The 12,366-nt window shown below is 33.0% G+C and overlaps 1 protein-coding gene across 4 annotated transcripts in view; it reads left to right on the top strand.

The window, feature by feature from the left end:
- Positions 1 to 5,060: 5,060 nt before the first annotated feature.
- The window catches only part of LOC138308493 (kynureninase-like), a 30,225-nt gene continuing 22,919 nt past the window's right edge, over positions 5,061 to 12,366 (top strand). For 3 of the 4 annotated variants that reach the window (XM_069249499.1, XM_069249498.1, XM_069249497.1), the window contains exons 1-2: positions 10,384 to 10,456; positions 10,969 to 11,178. In XM_069249499.1, the coding sequence (XP_069105600.1) occupies positions 10,429 to 10,456; positions 10,969 to 11,178 (238 nt within the window). In that variant the 5' untranslated portion in view covers positions 10,384 to 10,428. Of the gene's footprint in view, positions 5,112 to 10,383; positions 10,457 to 10,968; positions 11,179 to 12,366 lie in introns of those variants that run through there. The other variant, XM_069249500.1, reaches the window with a different exon arrangement.

Below are 12,366 nucleotides of genomic sequence, written 5' to 3'. Positions count from 1 at the left end.
GCATCAGAAATTCACATAATTAATTATCAATTAAAATAACAAAGAACAAACATTTGCTCAATTCATCACTAAATTTTTTGACAACATTTAAGCATTGATTTCTAAATATTTAACAAAATGTTCCAGCATACTATCATTTGGACGTTTTCTATTTAATTAATGAGAAAGATTGAAGGGACATTTCTTGTAATTTCTAATACTGATATGTGGAGCCAACATTAATTCCGTTTTTGTACAGATAATGTTTTACAAGCAAAACTTATTAAATAAAAAAAAACCACAAATTTTACAGTGTTAACATTTAATCAGACAAATGTATAATAATCAACACACAGAAATATTTGAAAAATTTTGCAAATTATTAAAGATTTGAATATATTTACTTTACTTTAACTGCATTCTCAAATATTTCTCCGTATTGTCAAAATATCAAAACTCTACTAAACTAAACAAGTACAAGTAATTTTCCCATTAAATGCAAGCCACTTTCCCTTTACAACAATATCATCGTCTCGTAACCATAACGTGAATCGACGAGAAATCATACTAAAACGTATTTTGAAGACATTTACAAATTGATTTCTTACTTTGAATATTAGATCTATCAAACGCTTGCTAGAGATCGAGAACGTAAAAAAAATCATCATTTGAAACATCATTTAACTTGTATACTGTAAGGTAAACCAGTATTAACCTAACCAACCATCTTTAATAATATAGACAAAAAACATGTTTCATGACATTTAAATTTACTTTTAATTAATCTCAAGTGTGTTCCGTCATAAACTTTGTCTTATATCTGCCGTACATAAAAGTGAGGCCGTTTCGACTGGGGCCGTTTTTAAAACTGGGGCCGTTTTTTATTGCAGTGGGGCCGTTTTTAAACCGTAACCGATACTCCAATCCGGTAGAGGCCGTTTTCGAATCTATTTATATACATTGTACTGATGATTTTATATCGTTTTCCAGGCGAGCTTTGTGACAATGTATTCTGCAGGTCCATCAGGATTTAATTACGGTTGTTCCGAATAAACGAAAACGGACTAACGTGTTAAATCTCTGACCTGTACTGTATTTGTATTCAGTTGAAAGATATTTTTTTTTAAATGGTTATTATAATGTTCTAATTCCTATCAATCTCGTTTTTCGCAACATATTGATATCATCACAAACTGTCCGATCAATTTGAAATTTATATAAAAAAAAGTCAAATATATATATATTTTCAAAACGCGCCTCGTCTTATGTTTCCCGCCGATTTTCACAAAAAAAATCTCACCACGATATACATGTAATAAGTTGCACTGGCTATCACTGTTTAACAGCAAAACAGCGACATGAAACTTCACTGTTGACACATAATTATACACAGGAAACTACATTGTATGGAGGTTGGGGTTGTAACTTCATCTTAATTATCAATTAAAATAAAATTATATCAAGGCAAGGGTTTATAAGTCTCATATATACGTCCTTGATCAAGGGGATTTGAAAATTGCATTATTCTTCTAAATCAGCACCTTTAAACATATTTGAACGCCAAAACAAAATTCTAACTGATTTCTTTACCATCATGTCCATTATCCTTGAACTGACGGCGACCATTATGATGTAGATCTAGTCATTTTTTTCTGTCAATTATTATACCACTCATAAACAAAACTCTACATTGTAATGTTTTTTTTGATCAATGACGTCGAAAATAGGAAAATGTACAATGTAGAGAAAAGAAGTTGGTCGAAAATTTACCGAACAAAAAAAATCTCAGTTCCGTTTTGGGTGAGAATTGAAGCTGGTGTGAGGTGTATTATTGCAGGGGGAAACCGGAGTACCCGTGGAAAACAAACGTGGTCATCACGTGATCGAGCAGGTGAGCCCGACACTTTTTCATAGCAGATCCAGAAATGAAGTTCCGGTCGTCTTTTGAAAAAGAAGTGTTGTTAGGCCCGGCCATCCAATGAAATGGACCATCTGTTCTACACTATGATGAAAATGATAAATGATAGGTCTTCCATTATCATCGTCATCATCGAAACGAAATTAACATAAAAACGCACCACCACCAACACCACCACCCGTCGTCATCAAAATCATCACATCGTACTTATTTCGTCTTTGTATATATTACAGAGTTATCTGCCCTTGTGGGTAGGTATTGTATGGTATTTCAGAGAAAGCGACGTGAGCTTCGTTCATAAAACAAATGACGTCACAATGGATACATACCCGCAAGCGAGATACATATAACTCTGTCATGTGCAAAGAGCGAATAAGTCACATAGCGTTTTATCAAAGGATATCATTTACATCTAGTACATATTATTGCTACCTTAATACCTGTTTAAATGTAATAATGTAAATTCGACAGTTTTCACATGAAATTACTTGAAAATCGTTACACATACCGGTATATACAAATCCCCAGAAACTATTGACCGGCCAATTGCCCGTCTGACTGTTGACGGACAGAAACTTTTGGATATGCTTACATGTAATTGTTGACGTCATCATCAATTATTGATGTCATAAATACCAGCGAGTCGGACCAAAATATTCTTTCGACGAAAGTCTTTCTCGTCAGAGGCTGTGATAAGTTTAAGATTGCGGTTCTGGTAACAAAACAGTTGTTTCATGTCGTATCAGTCAAAAGTCAAAACTCTTTCCCATTGGTGTGAGGTCCAGCCCCATAAACCGTTTCCCTCGGCCTCCGTTCTCGGGAAATAGTTAATCGGGTTGGTCCCAACACCTCGGGAAAATAGTTTTGACTGTTGACTGATAAGGCATAAAACAACTGTCTACTACATTAATGTTGTATTCTTCTGAGGTTTCAGTCCCGTTGAAGTCTCGTTTCGACATAGATCAAAGAAGTTATCAGGTTTTCAAATAAAATTTATCAGTATCTGTAGGAAGTTACCAGTTGCAAATTTTGTCAAAAAATTACATTTCTAGTTTTAGTGGATTTTTTATACGGGGATTTTAAGAAATGGCCCATTTGGCGGCCATTTTGAAATTGTGTCTTTTTTCGCTTTGAGTAGAGCCACAGTTTTACCATTTTTTACTGAAATTGTGTTTATTTAAATCATCACTGCGCCAGTATTTTTAGCTGTATCGAGCTAATTTTTGCTGTAAATCTTTACTGGGTTCGTGGTAATTAAAATATTGAGCATAAATGTGTGATATGATACACTTTTGTCTCTTTATTTTTACATTTAATGGTTATTTGAGCACATTGTATTATTTGAACAATAGTTTAATACAAGAAAATTTTGACTTCTCAGAGGAGTACATCCTTAAGTATATATTTTACCTAGCGAAGGACTGGATACCAGTAAAAAACAAGCTGGAATCTTTAAGTATATACTAGCGAAGGACTGGATACCAGTAGTCAAGCTGCCGTCAGATACAACGAGGGGAGAGTTTGACTTGGTCTGCATTCCTGGAATTACATCCATTATTTCTGTATGGCACTGCTACTGATAGATGATACATAGATATCTATACCAAACTTAAACAAAAGATATTTGTTTTCCAAATCAAACAGGGCTCGAATTTCAGGTTGTTTTACTTGTTTTTTTTTCAAGTTGATATACCAAAATAGTAAATGAAAGAAATATGCACTTGCATATTTTAGCAAGTGTTTTTTGTCAATGAAAACTATAATTAAAAATGACGAAATGATTTTGAAAAATTGTTTTACTAGTAATGGAAAATATGGGGACACTGGTCTTACTATCATGTTGTTAATATACCTTTACGCATCACATCATCATGCATAAAATAAATTAATTTATAATTTCAAAACTGTGATTTGAATACGGAGATTTCATTGCAATTAAAAAGAAATTTTAGCAAGTAAAAATATAGGGCACTTGCTATTTAGCAAGTGACAAAAAATGTAAAAAAATCGAGCCCTGATCAAATGAAATAACTTTTGTCTCAACATCCTCGCAAAGTTAAAAGAGTTCGAAGTGATGAATATCAAAGTAGTGGATTGTTGATAAAACAAACAACACAAGAAAAGTGCGAAAACTTACTGTACCATATAAGGTCCCGGTAGAGCGCTAAGAGCTTGGTCCATGCACAGGTTTACGACGCGCAAAAAAAAAAAAAAAAAAAAATTTTTAGTTTTTTTTTTTTTTTTTTTTTTTTTTTTGCGCGCGCGTCGTAAACATGGCCATTCAACATTGCTAACCATTTCAGGAACAACATGTTCTCTATCGAGGAAATCAAAGATTACCCGTTAAAAATAAATCAAATTTAAGGGAGATTTTTCCTTACATAAAACTTTATTTGTTGACAGTTATAATTTTTGATCTTATATCAAATGCGTTACAATAGATCTATTGTTGATTTTGAGACTAGACCTCTAAATAGATCTACGTATTTGCAGACTTAGTGACAGTGACACAGAACCATTTTAACGGCATTCACATAATCTGATTACACACTACCCAGCATATCATTATCGTATTTTGGTCCTTTGATATATAAATCAACAGTGGTGTGCATGTGCAGGTTTGTGTGTGACTTTGAAATTCGGCATCAGAAAATACGGGCACGCTCACATATATTACAGAAATCCAACAAAATATCTCAATAAAAATATATAAAGTTTGAAATGTACCATAATTCAGGCTTTCAACATACTGTATTGACATTAAAATAACTTACATTTGAAGCGGAAGGTCAACCACGTGTTGGTTTTCAAAATCTCCCGCAATGCAACTTTTTTTGCAGAAACTGGCGAATTCGCGCATGTCAATTAAAACGACGGGTAGCACATCCGTTATCTAAATTTGGAAATAGGTGTTTTCCAAACCCCACCGGTGCATTTGAAAAAATGCGCTCGATGTCTAAATGGTTTTATTTAGAAAATACTTAATTCTGTCTGTATTTAGTTGAATTACTTGAACCAAATATCTACACTTACAGATAAATGGATCTATTTTTTCACGCGCTTGTCACATTTTCTTTTGCTAGGGAATTAACGAAACTACAGTAAATAAAATTCCATTTCAAGTAGTCCAGCGTGACGCTTATCGAACACGCCAGTATCACAATCTACTTCCGGCGAAAAACCGAATTAGGGTAACCTTAGACGCTCCGAAAAGGTAGGTCAACATGTTTTCATGTTGTTGTGATAAAACAAGTTACAGTGCTCTTCAATGACAGTGGTGCATTAATTTAAATAACAATCTTATAAAATAAATTTTTCTGATAATGGAATATTTTCTTGTTTCGGTTTCATAACTTATTTATGATCTCATCGTGTATAAGTAGAACGCGCTTGGAACTGGAAGTTTATTAGAGACTGATCATTATCATTCTAAAGATCTTATTACATGTACGATGTATATGGTTTCATATATCTGATACTGCCTCATGAATTTTTCATCCGTCGATTTAACATGGTGTCAACTAATCAAAGCACTGAATGTACTGTCAGCAGTTACTGTGTGACAGTTAACTGTACTACAATTTTTGTGTTTTAGGCAAAGCCTATTTTAGAGCGCAGCAGTTGATTCAATATTTTATTTCATTCATTTGTTTGTTTAATAGGGCTGGGTATTGGAAGGTCTAAAACGATACGATACATATAGACAATACACTGAAACAATACACGATACATATTGACGATACAGTGGACCTCTTCTTCAAATTCAATTGACCCTTGTATTTCGAATATTGTGACAATAAAAGACAACTTTGATAAAATATTCTATAACTAGGAAAAAAACATACCAAACATTTGATTGGGTTTATCATCTGTGTTAATTAATTTCTGTCAATTCGTATTCTTAGTTATGAAAAGACATTTCTAATCCATCAGTGTTTTCTGGGTATTTTGGGAAATTGCGCCATTGGTGAAAATTATGAAATTTTGTGCGCTAAAAGTAGGAAATGAAAAATTTTAACGGTGTTTATGGAAATTTTGGAAAAGGTAGAAATAAACAATTATCCTTCTCTAAGAATCAAGTATAAGAATGTATACTAAAATACAACGTTCAAACTTGGGACTTCCGGAATTTTTTTTGTTTCGTCACACAAAATAGGCGTCAACTCACTGATTTGGGAAATTTAGACATAGATTTGGGAAAAACTAACAAGAAATACAATTGGGAATGGGGCCTTATTTCGTCCCCAAATATATAGGCAGGAAAAACACTGTCCATCTAGGTGACACAGATGCTTTAAACACTGTGTTTTGATTGAAATGCTGTAGTTGAATGGTGTTTTAGAATATTTTTTTTTTTTGAATTTCCTATGTCTTTAACGAAAACAGTAGGATAAGTTGTTAAAACAATACAGCGATATACAGCATCGATATTCGATACACTGCCGAAAACCGATACGTATCGGTATATCGATATATTGATCCAGCGCTATTGTTTAATGAACTATACTGGCAGGCAACCAATTCTCGCCAAGTACCAATTCTCGCCATCACATGTGTATTTGTATACATAGTTAAAAACAAAATATCATAAATAAAATTATACATTCTGATAAAATTTGTGTGTAATCATACAAATTAACATGCGATGGCGAGAATTGGTCGCTGACCAGTATAGTTTACATGACAGATAAATATGAAAGAGTTATCTACCCTGACACAGCGAAACTCGGACAACTGATTTTTTATCAATGTGTTATTTTTGAATTGCATATTGTGAGTATGCATTAAATTACTGCTAAAACATTTTTTTTTATATATTAGAATCCAAACCTTGCTGACATTGAATACATAACCAGAAAAACATCGAACATTTTTACTTTCACTTTATGCAAAAATATGTGACTGTGGCTACATATATTGCAATGTCATTCTCCATTGGTAGGGGAAGCTTGATATAAAAGTTGTTGCATGTTCAATTTATTTTTCAATATGCTTTTATGGAAATCTGTATCAAAATCCATCAAGTATAACTGAAATATCATTTTTCTTTAGATTGTGCCATGAGCTTTTTCGGCCTTGTTTGCATTGGTTCGTATCGGTAGCGGTGATTGTTTAGCAACCATCATCAGTTGGTGGGCTAATTTTAAATCACCTTTTTACCTTTGTTTGTCTGTTATACATTTGAGAAAGTATTTGCATAGTACGGAATATAATTTTCAAATTTCATTGATACATGTAGGTCCTATGACCATAGTTGTGCATTATAAGTGCATTTTGGGACAGATCAGTCATCAAGATGGCTGACAATGGCAGCCATCTTGTATTTTGATAGTTGATGTTTGTAACCACTATTTCTCCGAAAGTCGAAAAGGGATCTGTTTCAATTTTGATATGTAGATTCTCAAACAAAAAAACTACCTGCTCATTCTGTTCACATACAGAGCCTCCACATTTAATTCTGACATACAATGAGATAGTCCTGGGGTGGATATAAGAACTGTGGCTCTGCCTGAGCTTCTCAGTGTTTTTCCTGGGTATTTTGGGAAATTGCCACCTGGTGAAAATTGGGAAATTTTGTGCGATAAAAGTAGGAAATGAAAAATTTGAACATGTTTATGGAAATTTTGGAAAAGGCAGAATAGACAATTATGCTTCTCAAAGAATCAAGTGTAAGAATGGTTACTAAAATACGACATTCAGACTTGGGATTTCCTAAAAAAATTAGTTTTGTCGCACAAAATACACATCAACTCACTAATTTGGGAAATTTAGACATAGATTTGGGAAAAAATAACAAGAAATACAATTGGGAATGGGGCCTTATTTCAGCCCCAAATAAAGGCAGGAAAAACAATGCTTCTGTATCAAGGATGCTTTGGCCCTTTGTTGTGCATGATGCTATTTTAGACTTATTGGACCCACCATCTTGGATTTTGATAGTTTATAAACATGATGCATGAAATTATGATTTAAAATAAGAAAGATTAAAGTTTAATGAAATAAATGCAAAAAGTATGTGAAGACTCAAGTTAAATAGTCCCTCTCTTCTTCAAGGATAGTAGCTAGACCGATACTTAAAAAAAAAAAAAAAATGAAAAAGCTTTATAAAATTGATAATCAATTACAATTTAAGAAACCAAGTAAATAAAAAATATCTAAAAATTGTTCCTAGTAATATATCTGCTTTGTATTATGGCCATGAAGCATTTATAATTCAAGTTTATTGAACTGAAGAATTTTAGGTAGTTGAATGGTATTTTTAGTTTGCATACATACATATATATATAAAATTATGTGCTTTTAGTCATAAAACTTATATTTTGCTGTTCAGTGCTCATGGTACATAATATAAAATTTTTTAAACAGTAATCAATTAATTAGTAATTTACATATAATTTTATGTTATTTATTACGAATCACCTTTAGGAATGTTTATCTTGTAAATAACTCGTATGATTAATAATTACAGGTGAGTAGAAATTTTGAAAATTTAATAAATTGACTTTGATCTTTCATATAAGCAACACATGCTATCAACAATGGACATATATATGTATACTTTAAATAGCTTGACTGTCGTGTAGCATTTGATGGTGTATTCAGCATCATATTATGGTTAATATTGTGACTTGCATCATCTAGTGTATGGTAATGCAACAGTTGCGTAGAAATGATTCTTTTTTTTATTCCAGGTTGATTGCAATGCTTGTTGCATGTTAGCAACAGCTGTGGCAGCTATATATGTGTTGTTACAGTAAATTTTCCATTACAAACAGTTCTGAGATAAAAAAAAAATGATGTTGCTATAGGAATGAATTTACCTGTTGATTTCAGAAATGTTCCTTAGTGTAGTAAATGTTCTAGATTTTCGTAGGCTAAATTAGAATATTTGGTGATAATATCTGACAGTAAAATATGTCTGAGAAAAGGCCGTATAAAATAATATGTGTGCTTCCATTGATATCTCTGGAAGGTCGGTATACATAGGTACAGTCAAACCTCAGCCTATAAAGTTGTGTGTTAAGTAACCACTTGAGACCATATGGAAGTAGCCTTATTAAGCAGGTGTTCGTTATACTGGTGTTATATTGCTTACATGCGTTTCTACTGCAGTAACTAATGTAGTAATATGACTTTTAGATAGAGGAGTTTCTCCGTATTTGTATAACTTACCCTATACATTCAATCTAATTAAAATTAGACGTGTAATTCCGCTCCACTACGATACTCTACATCATGTTCCCATACAAGAACTACATTACTCTCCAATACAAGATCAAACAGTGCCCCTTGGGGTATGAGGGGTTGGTCCAAAAAAGGTGTCAAATCGGCTATTTCCATATACAATTGTAATCAAATATTTGAGATGAAGTATTGGGTAGCATAGTGATTATATTGGAAGCATCTCTATGGAGTAACAAAATTGTTTGAACAAAATTGTACACATATTGTTTGGGGCCTGTCAGGAGTTTGGTGAAAGAAGGGGCCAATTTGACTATTTATAATTGTAAGAGTTTTTGTAATAATTACTAAATATACCAGGTAAGCAATGCAGGCCCTTTGGGCCTCTTGTTTTTTGTAGAATCAAACTTTAAGATTGCAATGTTTGAATTTACTATGAAAAAATGTCAATGTCTGTATAGTCTGATTGTATTGTATAATGGATGGTAAAAATGTTGGGTTTTTAATGGTGAAATATGTAAGGAAATTTAGGTTGCATTTGTTATGGTAAAAATGTTTGGGTTTTTAGTCATTAACTGCATATACATGTATATATACTCAAAATGAGGAATATAAAGACTGTTTATGGCCTTGTAGATAAAATTTGTAAAAAAAAAAAAAAAAAAAATGAATAGATTCCGAGATAAGAATTAATAGTTATCTGTACATGTGTAACTAGTAAATCTAGCTGTGTTTAACTGCCATAAAAAAGTTATAACTACAAATGTGCATCCCCAATTGTCTATAAATAGACAATATATATATTTTTTAATGTGTGATATTATCTTGTGAATTAAATTCCCAGCAGTGTGTATGATAATGGTTTTTGTGTACAAATTATATGTTGAGTATGGCATGTCGAGAGAAATGTTGACAAGATAACTGTATATTGTTATCATGGGCATCTACTCCAACTGGTGGCTGTTGAGTGTTGACATTTGTCATCTAATTAGGCCAATGGCTTGTTAGCTTAACTGCTGCGACAACTTTAAAATAATATCCACATTCATTTGCATTTAAAGTTGAGAAGTATAAAAAAAATCATAAAAACAATTTTATTGAATCATTTACTTACTATTTTGAATTTGCATAATTTTATTGTAATGACTATTTAAAAAAAATTAAATTGCAACATTTTAATTTAACATGGTAAGTTGACAGTGTTATTTAGCTTAGCTGCATTTTGAATCCTTATAAATGTATTCATATGGTCCTGGCTTAGCTTCTGTATGTAACATATATATACATCTGTATGTACTTATATATTAACTGGTTGTAACACAGGGAGGTCGACACTCGGAGGTGGAAACATGGAAAAACTGCAGGAAGGCGTAGCAAGTAAATAGAAAATGTTAAAGCTTTTTGGTCACCGAAAAACATAATTATAACGGACCTCTCCGGGAGATCAACAAAATTATTAATTTCTTTTTTAAACAAACATCTTTTTGGAATATTGACAAAGAATTAAAAATATTTTATTCTAAACATGAAATTTTTGTAATAAGCATTTTTGTTGTAACCATGTTTCAATGTATTCATACTCTTCAAAATTTTTCTTGAATTTGCACTTGTGCTATCTGTTAAACTTTCTGTAATCTGCATTGAATAATGGCATTTTAGAAGCTGTTTCCAGAGACCTTTAATGTCTGCAACTTTATACTAGTGGATTTGCCTGAGGAATTTCATGAGAGAACATTTTTCAATTCTAGGAGAAAGTTTGGAGGAAGCAGAAAAGAAGTGAATAATACAAGGTCATACAAAAGAATCAGGGAGATTGTCCTATGTGTAACTTTGTGGTTTTTTTTTTTACACCAGAATTTAAAAATGATGTGTTAAACTTTACATTTCAGAAATCATGTCCAAAGATGAGAATCATCATCTTATTTCAAAAAGAGGAAAATTTGACACGCCTCATCCGTGTGATGAACTTAAGCGAATTGCAAAGGAGCTTGACTGTGACTTGACAGATGAGAAGTTTGCTAAACATATGGATGACCATGATCCTCTGAGGAATCTGCGCCAGGATTTCCACTATCCTAAAATGAAGGAGGTATTAGGAAGTAAGATATTTCAAGCTATATATCCATTAGCTTATTTACTTTATTCGACCCAATAAGCGCCCCTCTCCCTATAAGCGCTCTCCTCATTTTTAAGGGTTCATTTTTCACCCTGCTTGAATAAAATACAGACTGAAACTATGCAGGTTTATATTTATCTATTTTATTAGGGCCCCGCATCGAGATGCGGGTGCCCTATAGTAATCAGGTTGTCCGTCTGTCCGTCCGTCCGTCTGTCCGTTTTTTTTCTTTTGCACATTAATGATGGAAGGGAGTGGAGTATTTTCCCCATATTTTACATGATGATTCCCCATCCATCTGCTTGGTAATTTTTCAGGCTGAAATTAAATTAAAAAATCGGCCATCTTGGATTTTAACATTTAAAAAAATCACAATGTTGTTGCTCTTAACTGATAAACATTTTGTTATAACATTATGATGCAAAGTTGTTCAGAATTAAACAAGGAGTTGACTGTCCAAAGGTAAGGTCATGGGCCAAGGTTACTAAGTCAAAGGTCAAGGTCAAATTTATTTGAGTTAATTGTATGCTCTTAATGTAATGTTAGCTTGGAATCAGGATTCAAGTTAAATACTTGGAAGACTTTTGTCAAAGAATTATAATAATGTACCATCATCGGTTTCCCAATTAATGTTGACATTAATTATTTATTAGCAACATATAGCTAACACGGAAGAATTCGTTGTCAAAATACTACTTTTCCACTTAAGCACGTCGGACACATAGCGGGGCCCTTTCTGACATGTCAGTGTTCTAGTTTCGTCGGAAATTGATTAATGGTTTACTCTGTGCAATAATTTTTTGGACATGTTTTTTGGTCCTTTTATCTGTCCCTTCATTTTTAGGTCATCTGACCTGAAGGGTCAGGATGACCTATTGTCATCATACCGTGCGCTGTGCGTAAACTTTTCATTCAAACGACTTCTTCTCAATAACCAAAAGGCCCAGGATACTGATATTTAACCTGTAGCATGCTGGGATGAAGGGCTACCAAGTTTGTTCAAATGAATGACCTTGACCTTTCTTCAAGGTCACAGAGGTCAAAAAGGCTCAAGACCTGGAAGGCCCAGGGTACTGATATTTGGCCTGTAGCATGCTGGGATGAAGGGCTACCAAGTTTGTTCAAGTGAATGACCTTTACTTTCATTCAAGGTCAAAGGGGTCAAATAGGC

The sequence above is a fragment of the Argopecten irradians genome, chromosome 15 (assembly GCF_041381155.1).
Source record: "Argopecten irradians isolate NY chromosome 15, Ai_NY, whole genome shotgun sequence".
Lineage (NCBI taxonomy): Eukaryota > Metazoa > Mollusca > Bivalvia > Pectinida > Pectinidae > Argopecten > Argopecten irradians.
The sequence above is the reverse complement of the archived record's forward strand: the minus strand, read 5'-3'. Positions and strand labels throughout refer to the sequence as shown.